We start from the raw sequence: 20,298 nt of genomic DNA, 5'->3' as shown, positions 1-20,298 counted from the left end.
AGATCTCACAACAAGTTTAAAGAACCGCAAAACTATTTATCATACGAACACATATAACACAGGAACAGTATTGTCTAAATTGTTAGATACCAGAATTTTTTAATTTTAATTGTTAAATTGCATTATTGGATCGAATCATTATTGTTTATTTTTCAACAATAGCATGGAGAATCCGGCTATAACACAAAACCTCCACAAAATTCCTTTCCAGTTTCAGTAGAGGGTGCCAATGTTGCAAGCCTTTGGCTACTCTTAAGGGAGAGTGAAAACAAAAAATTAAGGTTATAAGAAAGAATAAGGAAATGTAAAGGTGCCTCAGTCACTCCAAAAAAGAGTCAACGGTCAACACTTTGGGAGATCGGACGGTGGAGGAGGCAGCTTCTGATTAGGTAGCTTCCCATCTTGAACTACCCAAGCCATCCTCAGCCCCCAGCTTAAATGGATATCAAAGTGGCAATGCATGAGCCAAACGCCTGCAATTTCAGTCATACAAAGGCAAAAATTGTTTTAGTACATTGTGCCAGCCGGTCACTTCTCCAACAATAGTTCTTTTTCTTTGTTTCCACAAATAAATATGACGCTTTACTAATTATATCGTATGCTGAAATTAAGTTTTTTGTCACGCTCCAATTTAGTATATATGTGAACTCACACGTTAGCCCAAGTTGGGGTGTGACACATGCGGTCGAAACAAACAAAAGATTACCTGGGTTGTCTGCAAGAAATCGGATAGCCACCCAACCCCTGGAGGGTACTCCGAAGGTGTTCCTTTCAACAGGATCCACAAGGTTGAAGTTAGGCGGGTCTTTGTTAGGGTCAAAGTTTCCAAAACCTTGTCCAACAACAAAGAAGTTGAAGCCATGAAGGTGAAGAGGGTGGCTCTCAGCACCCAAAATGCTGGTGCCCTGCAACACCAATTCCACACTAGTATTGAACTTCAACACCACCACCTTTGTCCCATTACTCACATTGGTGTTGTTAGGTGGAGTGCCTGTATAATTGAACAGCTTGGGAGGAATAGTAGGGAAATCGGTGGTGTAAACACTGTTGGATTGAGCAAAGAAATGAGATTGAAGCAGTGCTACTGAAGGAAGAACAAATGAGTTGTTGTTAATAGAAGCTGCAAATTTTGTGGTGTTGGTAGGCCCTTGGCATGTTTGGTTTTTAGGACATGGGTTGGTTCCAAGCCCTACTGTGAAAAAGAAGCGTTTTTCGACAGTTCTGGGCACATTGGCTGGAAATTTAGAATTGGCCAAACTCCTGAATTTACTAGTAAAATTTGCAACAAAAGAAGTAGCATTGATTTGGGGAAGGATTGGCCTAAAAAGTGGGCTTTTCAGTGATGTGGAGGAAGAAGAATTTGAGTGTTCTTTGTACTCAAGAATTCCAGCAACAGTTGAATTGTCAAAAGTACCCATGCCTGTAAAGTAGGGTCTGGCTAACATGAGGAAAGTGGCATTAGGGTAGTGAGGTTTTGCCTTGAGAAGCACGTTTGTGGTTTGCCCTGGTGTAATGAGTAAAATATTGGTCTTGAAGGGTTTGACATACACAGCATCTGCTTCAACTACTGTTAGGCTGTGGTTTGCTATGCTGAAAAACAGTTCATCATTGACTGCAGCGTTGATCAATCGCAAGAGGTATGTCTTTCCAGGCTTCACCTTTAGACTGAAAGTGTCTGAAAAAACACACAAAAATAAAGAGAAATTATAACTAAACTTTTTGTGACAAGATTATATATGTTTCATGGAAAAAAAAAATGTTCACATGATCGATGTGTATGTACCCTTTTTGGAACAGTTGTACAATGGCCCTGGAAGTCCGTTAATCGTATAGGCATTGGAGACATTTGGACCACCTCCGGTCTGTAGAGCCTGGCTAATTACAGCCTCCGTGTCAACATTCCACCACTCACCTGTAGTGATTTAAACATATATGAAAAGTTTAGCATGTTAGTTGTGGTATATGCATAAAAGTTACTTGCTATGTTATAATTTCAGTTTAGTACATTATATTGTCAGACTATTAAATTTGAACTATTAAGAAATGGAGTCTTGATTTAATGACAGCTTTACAGTTTCACCACATAATATGTTACCCTAAAATCTACAATATCTGAGAAATGCTTGTTTAATTAATGATTCTCTATAATTTGGTAAGTTTAGTTACCAAAAATTATGGGAACTTCTTTGTGGGGTTTGGGAAAAGGGTAGGGAGCATGGCGCTTAGGGAGGATGATGAGGGGTCCATAGACAGTAGCTCTTAGCCATGAGATGTGAGCATGCCAGAAGAGAGTTCCCCTTTGGCCAATGATGGTGAAATTGTACACATAACTCTGGTTTGTTTGAATAGGGCACTGAGTGATATATGATGGCCCATCTGCCCATCCACTCTGCAATTGTCTGATGCCATGCCTGTGTTCACATTTTCATTAATCCACAAATAAAAAGTTAAAAAATGAAGAAAAAAATATTTGACTTTAATTGAGTAAAACTTGATTCATTATAAGTTGTTTCGTACCAATGGATGGTCATGTTGTTTGGAACATGATTGACCACTTTAACCAAAACCCTGTCTCCTTCTCTGGCAATAATTCTAGGTCCAGGGAACTTGCCATTCACTGTCACAATGCTCTTTGTGGTGCACAGCCTAGTCACATTTTTCAACTTTATCTGCACAAAAATTAGAATGTTATAATTACATTTAGAGCATGGCATATTATTTAATTATAAGCCGCAACAACTTTGATGTCAGACTATGAATCAGGACTACAATTTTTGCCGAAAAAACCTAAACAATCAATAATTTGAATTCACAGTCTATGTATTTATCAAACATACATCGAATTTGTAAAGCCTTGTAACACTGCCAGCTGCAGCAATGGCAAACTCAGGAAAGGCCAAGAGAGAGATAAGAGCAAGAAGAAAAGCCACTAGAAATGTTGGTGAAAAAGGAATAGCAGATGCCATTTGAGCTAGCTTTGCAGTGGTCTAAGAAGCTTGGCCTGTGAGATTTGTTTATATACAAATGAAAAGGTGTGTTTGGTCAATTAGGTAATAGGAAGTTACAGGTTTTGACGATGAAGAGAGAATTTACCAACTGAATTTGTTGGAATTTTGGACCCATCTAATTGGTAATTACCGCTGTAGAGTATCATCCAAGTAATTTATATTTTATTATTTGTGCTAGAAGAATCACTTATCATCTGTCTGACCTCTAAGTCCTATTATTGTTAGTCGTCACCAGATTTTGTCCATCATTATCCTCAATAGAAGCTAATAGATTCTTTTCCCTGCTTTTCACAGAAGTCGTTTGGGTCATGCCTAGCTTCTCCAAAAGCCATTAATTATGTATTAACAAGTGTGGTAGGTGCGGTTTAGTGTCTTTTGTATACAGAAATATAACCACACACTATCCTAATTTTAATTTCTTAAGAATGAAAGTGTCAAAGAGTGAATGTTTTCGTTATTTTGGAAAATTTTATAGACAAAAATAAGGCAAACGATGCTTTATGGCACAAAATGTTGGACGGTCAACACGTGAAAAAAGATGAGTGTATCGGATATCAGAATACTTCGTTGGATGTGTGGGCATACGAGAAATGATATGATTAAGAACGAGGATATCCAAAGTAAAATAAGAGTGGTTGCAATTAGGGATGGGCAAATACCCATTGGTTATGGGTAACCATGGTTATCCGCTCATTTAAATTTGACGGTTACGGTTATGGGTAACCATGGTTATCCGCTCATTTAAATTTGACGGTTACGGTTATGGGTAACCGTTTAGATAAATAAACGATTATGGGTATAACCGTTTACCCGTGAAATTTAAATTGGCGGTTATGGGTATTATTCGCGATTATAAACGGGTACCCATTTAACCATTTATTTTAATATATGTAAAACTAAAAAAAAAAATAGTTTCTAGCTAAGTTTAGTATCCCGAAACATATTTGGTTATAAAGGGCCATAATATATATATATATATGCCTCACTTGAGAGAAAAATATAGTTGATAGAACGGGCCAATGTTTAATATATGTGATTGAATGTGCTAAAGCATTAGAGTGTTTGACAGTTTTGTTTTGGAGTCTTTTGGAGTTTTGGCCAATTCAAGATAATGATTACCTTGAGCTTTTAGAAACATATTATTGTTGGCTGATGTGTACTTATATATATATATATATATATATATATATATATATATATATTTTAATTGGCCTTGAGTTTTCAATAAGTATTTGATCCAAAAATTAGAAATCAATTAAATGGCTTGGATCGATGAACATATGTTTCTAAATAAAAATCCAAATATTTATCAAATTAGCTTATTAGCAGACTGATGTGTAATTACATACATATATTCATAAATAATATTGCCGTTAATACAAAAATTCATGTTAAATGTATTTATAATGGTATTTAATTGTTAGAAAAAAAATTATGACAAATTTCATTTTAATTTTCAAGTTGTTAAAAAAAATAGGTAGACTGGTGAAAAAAAAGAGTAAATGGGTTAAAAACAGGTAAACAGGTACGCGATTATGGTTAAATGGGTATGCGGTTATGGGTATGGTTAACCATTTATAAACGGTTATGGATATGGGTATACCCGTTTATTTAAATACCCAACGGATAAACGATTATGAGGGTAAAAGCTTAAACGGTTATGGGTAAATAACCGCGGTTACCCGCCCGCCATAACCGTTGCCCATCCCTAATTGCAATTAAAGATAAGATGAAAGAAAATATGTTAAGATGGTTTGGACACGTGAACCGAAAACTTATGGATACTCCAGTTAGAAAATACGACTATGAGACGGAGGCGTAAGGTAAAAGGGGTCAAGGAATACCTAGGAAGACTTTGAAAGAGACTAAAGAACATATATGAAAATGAAATACTTGGAACTAAAGGAAGATATTGGAACAAAATCGAGCGCAGTGGTGTTTTAAAATTCCTATAGACGATCCCAATTAGTAGAATAAGATTTGATTGTTATTGTTGTAGACATATATTCTCTATCTCTACATATATCACTTATCTATGTTTTTTATGAAACGATTGGACAAGAAGGAAAGATTTCCTTTCTCCTAATTCATCAAGTCCGGAGATCTGGGCCATTGAAATTTGATTCTACAGTTAAAATTATTATAACTTTTAGAATGAATTTTTATTTGTAGCAGTTAAATCAAATTTTAATTGTCTGGATTCCTGGATTTGATGAATTAGAAAAAACGGATCTGTAGAGGGTCGCTTTCCAACTATGTAAGGACAGATATTGGAGAAAGTAAACAGTAAGATGTCCCACTTACTGCATTCCTTGATTTATTATTATTATTATTTTGGGCCTGATTCGTTGATTTGTTTGTTGTGCGGCTTTTTGCCTAGTTTGTTACCCTATTTGTATCTAGTTTTTTTCATTTCTTTTTCTTATTAATAAAATTTGGTAGATAGGGACTAACGGAGGTGTTAGGTGGAATTGCCTCTTATTCTCTCTGTTTGTTTCTTACACACGATCGACCATCGACCAAGAAATAATTTTGCCTAATTCTTTTTTATTTTTCATTAAAACACAAAAGAGTAACATGTTGATTTTTACATGTTTATTGACTATATACACACTGATCACAAGAGGTGAAAGTGTGTCTCATTCTCAGACTAATAAACCACAAGATTCATTAATCGTGTAGTAAATTTGTAAAAGTATATGAGTTTGCAAATCAAACTAGTTGTTGCTGAGCAAGAAAAAGCCAGAGGCGGTTACATCATCCAACATATGATTAATCTTATTTGCCGTAGAAATAGTACAATTTAAGTCATGAATTTTTACGTTCAATCCTGTTGATCAATTTCATGAAGACTCACTTGCGGTTGGCCCTCCTGCCATCCAAACAGAAATTAATATCAAAGACTCCAAAAGAAGACGACATTTGATCCACCACCAATCTTTCAAGCAAGAAGAAAAATGATCACAGTTTCGTTGGATTAGGTTAGTCTTGGTTGGTTTAATTGTGCTTGCCCCATATAACCAAACTGTTAACACTAGCTTAAACTTTAAATTAAACTACCAAGGAATGATAATTTGAAAAACTTTTTTCTTCTTGAACAAAAGTTATTGGATTCTCACCCTACTCCTTAATTTGTTGATGCACCAACTAAACTCCTTATAGGCTACTCTAAAATTGCAGTACATTAGGCAAAATTATTGTATTGAAAGTTACTATATTTAAACATTATTGTAATTTTGTAAAGATCCACTAGCTAGTCCCCAATTCTAATTTTATCACCTAAAAATACGAGGGAAAACATATTGGGTTTAGTTAGGTTGGCTATACTAGTATGTTTCCGGCCCCCCTCTAAACCCGAGTTTGAATTCCACTTCTCATAGTTTAGATGAATTTACTTTAAGATATCACTTGTATAATAAAGTGAATAACAACTCAGCTATGGAGATCAAATTGTTGTAGAATTGGAAGTGAATACTTGCCTGTACCTGCAAGTGAAATGCCCCCAAAACAAAAAAGTTCAAAAGCAGTCCAAAATAATGCAGGGGTAATTTGGTAATTTTGTCATCATAAAAATATAATATAAATATAAGTAGGAAGAGAGAAAAGAATAAAAAAAAAATGAAAGGATGAGTGAGAGTTGATGGTGCCCACGTGAAGGGGAAAGGAAAATATAATAAAAAAATAAGAAAAATCATGAAGGTTGTGCTCAAAACTTCTTAAGAAGTGTGTAACGCCGATGATAAAAAAATAATGAAATGAAAAAATACTGAAGCAATAAATACATTTAAAATGTATAAGTCACGTGTAGCGCACTGTGATTTAAAAAATGTCTTTTGCACACAGTTGTTTATTAAATATTATTTCTCTATTTTTAAACACTTAAGAGGCGCATAGTGCTAGTTATAAAAATGTATTTCGCACGCGCATAATAATGTGATTCAATTAGTTGTCAAATGATCATTTTTTTGTAACAAACGATGTTATCTACACTAAGGGTGAGGGATGGGCTTAGCCTCACAATAGGCTAACAATAATGTGATTCAATCAGTTGTTTATTACATATTATTTTCTCTAATCTTAATATAAATTCAATAGAATGTAGATAGAAATTGAAAGACCGCTTTTATTATGTGGACTCAACTGCTTTGATTGGTTTGGTTTCTTCTAGCATGGTCTAATATTATTCATTTAGTTCAAATATTTGACTTTCTTGTTGTCATAAAAAAAATTATGGAAGCAATTCATGCATATAAATACATTTAAAATGTATAAATAGCGCGTAGCATGTTGTGATTCAAAAAATGTCTTCTGCACGCGCATGAGCGCATACATGAAGGCTAGTCTAATATAATAAATGAGGATAACACACAAAGGCATGAACTAACTTTTAGGACACTTACTAAAGAGGACTAGGTTTGGTTTGATTACATGATCATTAACCCTTCACAGAAAAAGAAAAAGCGAAAAAGGAAAAAATTTGTCCCAAGTTCTACATAACATTCTAGTACATTCTTATTTTTAAACAGAAAAAAGAAATTGATCCAAAATAAACAGATACAAGACAATTAAATTGTGACTAATGGTATTTCTCTTCACTTGTAAGTGAGAAGCCTTTAAGTTCGACTCCCATGAATGACAAATTCAATACCAACTTAGTGTTGATCCACTGTGAGACTTATTCCAAATATTAGTTCATTAATCCCAGATCATAACAACTGCTATGACTCCCACTCCAAGAAGCACAGAAACGAACTTGAAAGCTGGAGTGTCGAAATAGCATTTAGCTTGTGGTTTAAACCCTTTGGCAATGAGATGGTTGATTGCAACATAGACGAAAACTCCACAAGCAAGTCCCATTGAAATGGCATATATCCAATCAGCTACAGGTCCTTGAGTTGTGGCGTTGATGGCGATACCGATGCCTACTCCAACGGGACTGGAAACAGCAAAAGCAAAAGAATAAGCTGCAGTTACTAAGAATGCTCTTTTGGGTAGCATCCTCAGTAGTGCAATCCCCATAGCAATGGCTGCAAAAATCTTGTGTAGTGATATTGTCCACAGATTCCTCCAAGCATCTGACTTTGTATCTGCAATACACACAAAGTAAACGAGCGTTCATATGAGGAATCCTCGTAGGATCTTAAGCGGATGTCAGTTACAACAATGGTTTTTACTTTAGGGTACAGGTAGAGTCGGATTTGAGAACCTAAAGATTAGGGTTTAGCTCTCCCTAAAAAATAAGTTATTCCTAAACACTGACCGCAAGGTTTTCAACTAATTTAGTGCGCCCTTCAAACGATCAGATGTGCCATTTAAATGTTGCCTGACCAATTTTGCAACTACAAATATACCTTTAAGAACCAAGCTCCATGCATACATATATACATATTGCACATTCATTGTCAATGTTTAGAGCCTTATTAAGTTACTTATTAGTTATCGCTTGAGCGTTTTATGTAAGTTTGGGTTTGTTGTTTCATTTAGGTTCATATGAATCATGCGGTTCAATTCTTCAGTCAAGTCCTTGCTTGTTACAATCAATAACAAATTTCATCGTTAATTTACGAGATGAAATTGTGAGTTCTTTATCATTAAGAACTGGTTTATTCTTATTTTCCTCTTTGAGAAGTATAAGGACTTTTTAATTACTAAACTGAGTATAAGGAACACTTAACTGAAATATATAACACCAATCAAATTAATCATTTTTTCATATTTGTATGGATAAAAATTACCCATGAAAGATGAAGAGTGGTAGATATATACGAAAAATATACGTATATATAATGAGGTAATAAAACTTAAACAATATTTCAATTAAGTACCTGCAATTCCAACTGCAATGCCCTCAAAAACTGAATGAAAACACAGCGCAAGGATGAGAAGTATGGTGTCTCCGAAAGAAGATGTTTTCAAGAAAACTGGGTTGGCGTCCTCTCCGTCTTCCTTATGATCATGCAGTGCAGCAGTCCTTCCCTCCTCCACTTCCACTCTAGTTTCTCTTTCACCTGACCTTGTCACCAACAGCACGATGCTATCCCCAAGCATGGTTAGCAGATAACCAGCTGACGCTAGCATGAATGCGAAAGGGTATGCTTTCGTGGTAAGGTCATGAAATGTCTCATCTGAGTCACTCAAGAAGTGCATCAAAGAGGTACCAAGAAAAACCCCACCAGCAAATTGCGTCCCCAAGAGAAGAAAGCTTTCGTTCCATCGGTAAAAGTAGGGGGAGATGCCACCGGCGAAAGTGCTCACCAGTAGAATAATCAAGCACCATACTTTCACCAAAACCAAGCCTTTCGTATGCAGATCTTCATGTTGGCCGCTATCATCATGGTTGCTGCCGCCATGACCGTTGACTAGGAATGGTTGCAGGGATAAGAGGAGCACAGAAACTAAAAGAAAGGTTGACTTAAAAGACGTCCTAATGAAAGGAGTGTAAGCCATTGGTGAGTATGAAGTTCCTCTCTCAAACCAATGGTTTGCATGATAAGTGACATGAAGACTTGTGGTTGTTTATGGTCTATAAATAATAAATTAAATACAAGCTGTCCGGCTAAATCTTGCTCCCATTTATTCTCAATTTGTAGTACAAATTTGACTTTCGAAGATCGTATAGCCTTGATGTACTACACAATGACCTTACATAGTTCGACATTGGAGCTATACTCCAAAATATTCTATCCGAAAATTCTGTTCTGTCACCAAATATAACATATTTCGGAGTTTTCAATCGTTAAACTTTAATTATTGTATTTTTTTTTATCAAAGATCTAACCATTAAAATTCCAACTAATGAATAACCCGAAGTGTACTAGAAAATTCCTATATTCTATCTAGTTAATTGGAAAGTACTATGTATATGACTCTTCAAATCATGTGATAGTAAGTGATGTTAGATGCAAAAACAAACATAATTTTTATACTCTAGAATTTTCAATCGTTAGATCTTGATTATATATTGTATCTTTGATTAAGGATCTAACTTTGGAAACCCCCATGTATATTTGAAAATCCTTATTCTATCCTGGCAAATGAAAAGTGTACTACATATATATATGACTCATCAAACAAAATCATGAGGTAATGAGTGATGCTAAATGAAGAAAAAACAAACAATATCCAATAGCATGATGAACTCTAAAATAACAATGATAAACAATTTCTAATATAATATGATACCTCCCATTTGTCACCGTCGATATCATATTTCGCACGACATATACATATATCACTGATTGAAATAATTCAAAATTAAAGAAAGGTTATATCCAAGTGATGCAGATCATGTCATTATATTGCAAAGATATGTTGGTAGGTTTATTGTATAACATATACAGATTGTATATGGCTCATCAGACGGGTATACCATGTCCGAACCGTCCGATTCACTCTCCCGGCCCTCCTGCCATGTTGACCCAGCTCTAAATTTACACACAGCGCATATGCCTTGCTGAAGGAGCCATGGAACTGCAAAGGAAAATGATAGGTTGAAATTAGAACATATAAACCAAATAACAAAATAGTTGAACGGGCCAAAGAACACCGCGTCAGGAAAGCCAGTATTAACAAATTTGGTGAGGAGTTTTTATAGTAGTAGAGAGGGAGGATGGAAGAAAATGTGTACAAGAAAATAATTCAAATTTAATGAATCTTACTGATTGCATTATGTACTGTTAATGATTAAAAACCACAAATCGATACGGGTAAATTCCGAGATTGTGTACTATGAGACATCAAGAAATGCAGCATCATTCAACAAACTGGGGCAATTATACAAATATTAATGCTGGGAGAATGTTTGTGATATATCGTTGATACCAATAAGTAGAGGGTGTACCTGATGCAGACATTGCAAGCTACGAACTAGGTCCCCTCTGTTAACTTGCTCTAAGCCAATGCTGCATGTTAGCTCATTTTCTGAATCCTTACGCTCCCGTCCATCCTTTTAGAGTCTTGCTTTGTCAGCTGGAAAAAAAAAATGGAATTAAGGAATTGAAAGCACTCCACATAAAGTACACGCAACACTGATGAGGTGCGCTATGCATTTGGGAAGAAAGAACGGCCACAGAGAGAGATGCAACTGCTAGAAAATTATACAAAAGTAAACAGTTAAGCTACCCAAGCCAGCCATCACAGATTACACAATGTTTAGCCATCACAGTCTAAGTTAGCGCCAAACTCCTTCTGTCGCATGGCAGATCAAAACTGTACACTGAGGCCTCGTGCAATATCTAAGATTGGATTGGACTGGATTGGATAACAACATTGAAGGAAGAAATGGATGCCAACTTTCATGGCTAATCCATGTTCTACCTTCAACTTGGAGAAAATGGAGTCAGCATCCATTTCCTTGGCACCTAAAGAGGCCTGAGTATTAAAAAATGGAATGTGCTAATAAACTCTCATAAGAATTCAAGGTTCATAGTTCCTCTCCCAAGTATCTTTGGAAACAGAATGCAGCTCTCAAATATACAATTACAATGTAATACACTTTAAGGCCTCATTTGGCAGCTCGGATTGTACTTACTATTTCAGTCGGATAGGATAAATAGTCATCGGATAGTACTGACTAAATTAGTCGAGCATTTAGTGTAATATCGGAATAAAGACTGACTATTTAATACTGTGTTTGGTATTGTACTGGATAAATCGTACTATTATTATTTTTGTGAAAAACAATTTCCATTGGTGCTGAACCCATCATAGCTGACAAACGAAAGAGCTTTGAACCCACCAAAACAAACACCCAACATCTCTAGACTCTCATCAATCACCGTCATCCTCTTCAGCCGAAGCTCCTCTAGCAGCGAGTACTCGGCGGCGAACGCCTCCAGCCACGACCGGACATCGAAGCCCCAATGGTCGGGGACCAGATTGAAGTCCGGGAACCGGGGATTCAAATATGAGCTTTGAGAGAGTTGAAATTGAAAAAATGGAAAAGATTTTAAGTTTTGAATTTTTAATGGTGGGATGTGGCATTGACATGAAGATGAAAGCTTTGGATGAAGAGAGAGATGAACGTGAAGATTTGAGGAGAGAGAAGGCCAACCCACAGACCTTTACGTATTAGAAAATGAATAAAAAGGAAAAGAAATTGATAGAATAATTCTCAGAAGAGGTTGTTTTTGTTAGTGTATTTTGATTTGTTTGAGTTATTCGATATGAAGATAGAAAAAAGATTGAGAGATGCAGGGGAATGAATGTTCTCTCTTTTCTCTTAAGAAGTTGCAGAGATGGATAAATTTTTCTTAAAGAAGGAAATGAGCACACACACGTGCATTACAAGACATGTTTTGCCTTAGCTGGATCCACATACTCACATTTGATCTCAGCCACACATCTAACTAAATCATAGGATCACTACACTTAGCTATTTTAGCCTTACAACTTTTAATCTCACACTTGGCAGATATGCTCAAGTGAATTCACAAAGTAAACTCATCTTATTTCACTAATACTAATTAGCTATAGACTTATAATTCAACACTCCTTTTAAGTCTTGAGCTGATTTCACTCCAAGCATACTCCTAAGATAGTTGAAATGATCCTTGGCCAAAGGTTTTGTGAAGATATCTGCTAGCTGCTCTTCAGTGGGACAATATACCAGGTCAATGATTCCTTCTTACAGTGCATCCTTAATAAAGTGGTACCTTCTGTTTATATGTTTAGTCTTCTGGTGAAACACAGAATTCTTGGTGATTGCAATTGCCGAGACGTTATCACACTGTAAAGAAGTTGCTTTAGTTTGAAGCTCTCCAAAATCTTCCAATACAAACCTGAGCCAGATTGCTTGTGCAGTGGCATCGGATGCACTTATGTACTCTGCTTCTGCAGTAGATAATGCCCGCTTAACTGAAGCCCAAGAAAAAACGCCACTTCCAAAAGAAAATGCATATCCAGATGTACTTTTGCTGTCATTTAGTGATCCACCACAGTCACTGTCACAATAGCCAATCAATATTGCCTTCTTGCCTTTTGTGTATTCCAAACCATAGTCAAGAGTCCCTTTAATGTATCTGAGCACACGTTTGGCAATTCCAAAATGCTTGCTAGTAGGACAATGCATAAATCTAGCAAGTAGACTAGATGCATACATTATGTCCGGTCTAGTAGCTATGAGATATAGAAGACTCCCCACAATGCTTCTGTAGAGTTCTTCACTTACTGCTCCACTTCCATCATCTTTGGTTAATTTCTCAGTTGCCATAAGTGGTGTGATCACAGATTTGCACTCATTTAGACCGAACTTGTTTAGTAAAGAACTTGCATATTTCTTCTGGTGAATGAAAATGCTAAAATTGGTTTGAATTATCCCTATTCCAAGAAAATGATTGAGAAGACCAAAATCTGTCATTTCATATTTTCTTTTCATGTCTTCTTTGAATTCTTCAAGTATTTGTCTATTACTACCAGTATAGACTATGTCATCCACGTAGATAGAAACAATCAGAATGTCTTGCCCCCTTGCTTTGGTGTACAGTGTTGGTTCACTCAAACTTTTTTCAAAACCACACTGAGAGAAGTATGTATCAATTTCTCCATACCAGGCCCTTGGAGCCTGTTTTAACCCGTACAGAGCTTTATGCAGTTTGTAGACTTTATCTTCCTTTCCCTTGACTACATATCCTTCGAGCTGATCTACATAAACTTCTTTTTCCAATACACCATTCAGAAAAGCTAATTTTACATCAAGCTGATATAATTTCCAGCTCTTATGTGCTGCCAAGGCTACAAGAGTCCTGATAGTATCCAATCTTGTCACCGGAGCATAAGTTTCATTGTAGTCTAGTCCTGGCTTTTGAGCATAACCCTTTGCAACTAGTCTAGCTTTGTTTTTTAAAATTGATCCATCAAGATTCAACTTGGTTTTATAGACCCATTTAACTCCAATAGCAGGCTTTTTGGTTGGTCTATCCACAAGCTTCCAGGTGTCATTCTTTTCAATCATAGCTAATTCATCTTCCATTGCCTTTAACTGATAGGAGCATATTTATGGGACTTAGTGAGCTTGTTCTTGTGCATTTACGTGGTGTTTTCTTAGTTAAATTAGTCTTTTAAGCTATTTTCATGTGTTTTCAGGTTTTAAGGGCAAAGTATGCAAAGTGGTGCATTTTGAAGCCTTTTGGAGCAAAATTGAGCTTGGAATGGATATCACATGCTTGGAACGAAAGGAATGGATGAGATCGAATGAGTCCTAATTGAGGAAGGATTCCTAATCAACGAAGGAGTCCTAATTGAAGGAGGATTCCTAATCAACGGAGGAGTCCTAGTCAAAGATGGATTCCTAGAAGAATGCGGATTCCTACTCAAACAAGGTTTCCTACTTGAAGTAGGAAAGTTAACCCTAAAGTTTCTTATTTTGGGTCGACTTTTCCTAAACCTAAATGGCCTTAAGTTTCAGCAACATTGAAGGTTTCCTAAGCATTTTTGGGACACAAAGAATGTTCTAGAACATTTTCCTATAAGTGCCGCACCAATTTCAGCAAGGAGATCTTTTTCCTTGCCTTGCAAGGCTTTCTAGAAGCCTTATCCTTCTTTCCCTATCCTTGCCGCACCCTGTTAGCCTTTTCCCTTCGGGATTCTGATTGTTTAAGCCTTTTTCCTTGTGGATTTGGATTTTACAAGTCCATATCTGATTTCCCTAGGGTTTTATGTGCTTATATATACTCTTATTCAACCCTTGGCCGAACTACCACCCCTCATAATTCATCATTCACGCCCGAAACATCTCCCCATTCTCTGCCGCAGCTTCCACCACCATTCTTCCATAATTCCTGACCAAAACTACCTCTTGCCGCACCACCTATCCATCCTAAACACCACCATACTATTCCCCATCCATTCTACACCATTCATAACCCCAAGAACTTGTCCCTAAGCTTTGTGCCGCAGCAAGGAGGAAGGAGAAGTTCGTGTTTGCACCTGTTGTCCAAGTTGGCGCGTCTAGGTGTTTTCTTCCTTTGGATTTCAATGTCTAAATTTATTTATCTTTGCTTTGTGCATATGAGGAACTAAACCCCCCTTGGCTAGGGGAGGATTCGAAACCATGTTTATGCTTGCTATATAATTTGATTACTTTCAATTGCGTTTCATAAGTTGTGAATTCAATTTGCTTATCTATATGAATTAAAACTTATTTGCGTGTGTTGGTTGAGAGTGCACGCTTAATTTTCATGCATAAATCTAATGCTAGGATATAAGGGAGTTTCACCTAATCGTTATGAACTTATATTCATGAGTAATAAAGGTTGCTAATCACAATTGCGTTAAGTAAATTCTTGGCATAAGTTTCATGCAATTCATAGTAACAAGTGTCTCGTCAATGCTTATGATTTTCATAGAACTTCATAATTCTTGCTTGTATCTTTATTATGCAATTCATGTAGGGAACTTGTGGGGAATGCTTTGGGTTGTTGTATGCAATCATCCAATTCAATAACTTTAGGAAAATCTGAGGGTTAATTAGTGCAATTCACGGTTAATTTGGGGCGTTGAGAATTCATAATTTATTGAAAAGCAATTGGAAATCGTTTTGTATGTAAGTGTGACATGTGTGGAGAAGAACCTCCTAGCTAGTCAATCATCCATCTAATTCACCAAATTTCGTTTAAAATCTGTTTAAGTCTTTCTTGTTTAATTTCATTTAATTTTCGTCTAAAACCAAACCCCCTTTACTTTAGAGTGTCTAACTAGTTAGAATATGTTTTAGATTGTGTTTTTAAGTGTTTTGAGTCAAGAAAACCCAAAAATTTGTCCAAAAGAGTGTTAGAGTTCAAATCTGCCTAGTTTGGGTTTTTAGGCAGATTTGAGTGTTTTTGTGCTGTTTTGAGTCTTTTGAGTTGTTTTAGTGTTTTAGAGTTTATTTTTGCATTCTTTGAGTCTAGTTTAGTGTTTTAAACTTTGTTTTATGTTTTTGAGTCAATTTTAAGTGTTTTAGCAATCCCTCCTAATCCCCAGCTTAGAACGATCCCTACTTACATATTTTGCTACAATTGATAAAAAGAGGGTTTAATTTGTGTGCTTATATATTTCGCATCAAATTTTTGGCGCCGTTGCCAAGGATCGAACCTGGGTCACCCGCGTAACAGGCGGGAATACTTACCACTACACAACAACGACGCCAAAAATTTGATGCGAAATATATAAGCACATTGGATCTTTTATTTTGTTTTGTTTTAATAAATTCCAGATTCTGACCTTGTTTTGTTTGCTTGTTTTAGGTACTAGTTTATGACTCGGACTTCTCATCCGGTTCGTGAACATATCTTGGACTTTGACAACGATTTCGAGCGAGAGTTGAGACGAAAGAGGAAGAATCCAGAACCTACTGAATCAAGTTCAAATTCAGAGGCCGAATCTGAGTTTGAGGAGGAAGAACCCACGGCAAGGGTGGGTGAAGTAGTGCAAGACATGGCAGCGGACAACCGAACGATCAAGGAGCTTTTCACTTCGGGATTAGATAATGCCGCACCCATATGCATCCAATATCTCGCGGCTGCTCAAGGCAAGACCGAGGAATTCGAGTTGAAGTCAAGCTTGTTGCACCATATTCCGAAGTACCATAGGTTGTCCATGGAATATCCCAACAAGCACTTGAAGGAGTTCAAGGTGGTGTGTTCAAGCATGACTCCTATCAACGTCGACGGGAGCATATTGAAGATGAAGGCGTTTCCCTTTTCTCTCTTGAAAAAGGCAAAAGATTGGTTGTATGAATTAGCTCCCGGAACTGTCACATCTTGGGAGAGCATGAAACGGGCCTTCTTGGAGAAGTTTTTCCCAACTGCTCGAGTCATTCTTCTACGAAAAAGGATAAGTGGAATTCAGCAAGATGAAGGTGAATCTTTTCCTACTTATTATGAACGTTTTAAATCTCTTGTTGTTTCTTGTCCACAGCATCAAATGAAGAAGGAGCTTCTTCTACAATACTTCTACGAGGGGCTTCTACCAATTGAACGTCAAATGCTAGATGCCTCAACGGGAGAAGCCTTGGTGGATAAGACCCTCATGGCTGCAAAGACTTTAATTGCTAATCGAGCGTTGAATGCTCAACAATACGAAGGTGTTGGACAAAGAAACACCCCACGGCAACAACAAGTGCATGAGGTAAGTGCAATTTCCGAAATACAATCTCAATTGGCTAATCTTACTCTTCTTGTGTCCCAGATTGTTGAAGGAAACAAGATGCAAGGACCAAAGGTTTGTGGTGTGTGCTCTATGCAAGGACACTAATTGAGAATGGAGGTTGGGAAAGTGCAAACACCATTGGTTTTCAAGATCAAAATCAACCCATAAGTGATCCCTTCTCTAACACATACAATCCGGGATGGAGAGATCATCCAAATTTCAAATGGAGAGAACCCTAACAAGGCCAACAACAAAGTGCATTTAGTCAACAACCCCCGGGTTTCTATCAAAAACCGTTTGCACCAACACAACCTCAAGCACAACCTGCCCAAAACAAATTAGGTTCGTCCATTAATAATGATCAGATTTTTCAATTACTAACTTCTATGGCGCAGGGTATGCAAACTAGGGACAAAAAGGTGGACGAGTTGGAGAAGCAAGTAGGGCAGATTGCGGAGTTCATGGGGTAATTCCGAGAACAAGGAAAACTTCCTAGTTCAACCGTTGTGAATCCGAAATGAGGCTTTGAATCTACCAAGGCAATCATGCTAAGGAGTGGAAAGGAAATTGGAACTGATCCACCACCATCTAAATCAGCCCAAAAAGAGGACGAGAAGTTGCAATTCGAAGAGGAGGATCAAGCCAAGGACACGGCAATGAAGGAAGCACCCTTGCCGCAACCTCCTACATCATCTAATCCATCCAATCCATCCACCATAGGTAAGAAAGTTCCAATTCCAATTAATTCTAACGTTATTCCTCCAAATGTACCCTTTCCTAGTAGATTTTTGCAAGCCAAGAACGAAGAAGATGAAAAAGATGTTCTGGAGACGTTTAGAAAGGTGCATGTCAATATCCCACTCCTTGATACTATTAAGCAAACTCCGAAGTATGCCAAGTTTTTTAAGAAGCTTTGTACAACAAGGAAACGTATTCGGGAGAAAGAAGTGGTACATGTAAGCGAGAATGTCTCTGCAATGTTACAAAAAAAGCTACCACCTAAATGCAAAGACCCCGATAACTTTACAATTCCTTGTGTTATTGGCAATACTCGATTTGAGCATGCTATGCTAGATTTAGGTGAATCAATTAATGTCATGCCATATTCTGTTTATGCATCTATGAATCTAGGATAACTAAAAAAATGATGGTGTGATTATTCAATTAGCTGATCGATCTAATGCATATCCAAAATGAGTGCTGGAAGATGTTTTGGTGCAGGTAGACCACTTGATTTTTCCTGCAGATTTCTATGTGCTTGATATGGAGGATTCAGCCCATTCTTCACCATCACCACTTTTGCTTGGATGACCTTTCATGAAAACGGCTCAAACAAAGATTGATGTGGCCAAGGGAGCAATAACTATGGCATTTGGTGGTGATATGATTAACTATAAGATTTCTGAATATGTTGAGAATCCTAATGATGTTCATTCTTGTTGTGCCATTGATGTAATTGAAAATATAGGGCAGGAATGTTCAACAATAATCAAGAAGGATGTTTCTCTCACCACAATCAAGGAGGGACTTGGAGTAAAGCACAAAGAGCACGCCCCTACCTTCAAATCACCAAATCTGGCCGAAAGTATCCCTTGTGCATCTGTTCAATATGCTACCACTTCATTGCAGCACATGGGTGAGCTATCTTCTCCACTTTCAATTCCCATTTCGAATAATAGGTTGTTACCTTGTTTGGTGCAGGTACCTAGGTGCATTCAACGTGGTGGGAAAGTTCATGTTAATTTAGGGAAACAAAGCACAAAAATCAGGAAAGATCATTATCCCATTCCATTCAAAGATCTAAAGCATGAAGTGGTTCGTAGGACAGGTTGTAGAGGAAGCATCCCTGCATGTCGTGGGGTCCAATAAAGCCTTAAAGGAGTATCATCCAGCTGTACAACGTTAAAGCAAGCGCTACTTGGGAGGCAACCTTAGCCTTTTCCCTTGGGGATTCTGATTGTTTAAGCCTTTTTCCTTGTGAATTTGGATTTTACAAGTCCATATCTGATTTCCCTGGGGTTTTATGTGCCTATATATACTCTTATTCAACCCTTGGCCGAACTACCACCCCTCATAATTCATCATTCACGCCAGAAACATCTCCCCATTCTCTGCCGCAGCTTCCACCACCATTCTTCCATAATTCATGACCAAAACTACCCCTTGCCGCACCACCCATCCATCCTAAACGCCACCATATTATTCCACATCCATTCTACACCATTCATAACCCCAAGAACCTGTCCCTAAGCTTTGTGCCACAGCAAGGAGGAAGGAGAAGTTCGTGGATGCACCTGCTGTCCAAGTTGGTGCGTCTAGGTGTTTTCTTTCTTTGGATTTCAATGTCTAAATTTATTTATCTTTGCTTTGTGCATATGAGGAACTAAACCCCCCTTGGCTAGGGGGATTCGAAACCATGTTTATGCTTGCTATATAATTTGATTGCTTGCTATATAATTTGATTACTTTCAATTGCGTTTCATAAGTTGTGAATTCAATTTGCTTATCTATATGAATTAAAACTTATTTGTGTGTGTTGGTTGAGAGTGCACGCTTAATTTTCATGCATAAATCTAATGCTAGGATATAAGGGAGTTTCACCTAATTGTTATGAACTTATATTCATGAGTAGTAAAGGTTGCTAATCACAATCGCGTTACGTAAATTCTTGGCATAAGTTTCATGCAATTCATAGTAACAAGTGTCTCGTCAATGCTTATGATTTTCATAGAACTTAATGATTCTTGCTCGTATCTTTCTATGCAATTCATGTAGGGAACTTGTGGGGAATGCTTTGGGTTGTTGTATGCAATCATCCAATTCAATAACTTTAGGAAAATCTGAAGGTTAATTAGTGCAATTCACGGTTAATCTAGGGCGTTGAGAATTCATATTTATTGAAAAGCAATTGGAAATCGTTTTGTATGCAAGTGTGACATGTATGGAGAAGAACCTCCTAGCTAGTCAATCATCCATATAATTCACCAAATTTCGTTTAAAATCTGTTTCAGTCTTTCTTGTTTAATTTCATTTAATTTTCATCTAAAACCAAACCCCCTTTACTTCAGAGTGTCTAACTAGTTAGAATATGTTTTAGATTGTGTTTTTAAGTGTTTGAGTCAAGAAAACCCAAAAATTCGTCCAAAAGAGTGTTAGAGTTCAA

The 20,298-nt window shown here is 37.0% G+C and overlaps 2 protein-coding genes and 1 long non-coding RNA gene across 3 annotated transcripts; all 3 read right to left on the bottom strand.

Annotated features, from left to right (window-relative positions):
* Positions 1-21: 21 nt before the first annotated feature.
* Positions 22-2,975, bottom strand: LOC126616834 (laccase-2-like). The gene is made up of 6 exons (XM_050284966.1): positions 2,838-2,975; positions 2,518-2,669; positions 2,167-2,411; positions 1,784-1,912; positions 707-1,675; positions 22-473 (listed from the first exon to the last, which is right to left on the bottom strand). The coding sequence occupies exons 1-6, from the start codon at positions 2,964-2,966 to the stop codon at positions 343-345; spliced, it is 1,755 nt and encodes a 584-aa protein (XP_050140923.1). The 5' UTR covers positions 2,967-2,975; the 3' UTR covers positions 22-342.
* A 4,485-nt stretch (positions 2,976-7,460) lies between these two features.
* On the bottom strand, positions 7,461-9,566 carry LOC126616836 (zinc transporter 2-like). The gene is made up of 2 exons (XM_050284969.1): positions 8,834-9,566; positions 7,461-8,095 (listed from the first exon to the last, which is right to left on the bottom strand). The coding sequence occupies exons 1-2, from the start codon at positions 9,453-9,455 to the stop codon at positions 7,704-7,706; spliced, it is 1,014 nt and encodes a 337-aa protein (XP_050140926.1). The 5' UTR covers positions 9,456-9,566; the 3' UTR covers positions 7,461-7,703.
* Positions 9,567-10,378: 812 nt separating this feature from the next.
* On the bottom strand, positions 10,379-11,227 carry LOC126616843 (uncharacterized). Its single transcript, XR_007621276.1, has 3 exons — positions 11,130-11,227; positions 10,849-10,976; positions 10,379-10,478 (listed from the first exon to the last, which is right to left on the bottom strand). It is a non-coding gene; the product is annotated as an uncharacterized LOC126616843 (long non-coding RNA).
* Positions 11,228-20,298: the final 9,071 nt, after the last annotated feature.

The sequence above is a fragment of the Malus sylvestris genome, chromosome 3 (assembly GCF_916048215.2).
Source record: "Malus sylvestris chromosome 3, drMalSylv7.2, whole genome shotgun sequence".
NCBI classification, from domain to species: Eukaryota; Viridiplantae; Streptophyta; class Magnoliopsida; order Rosales; family Rosaceae; genus Malus; species Malus sylvestris.
This window is presented reverse-complemented; position numbering and strand designations above follow the sequence as displayed.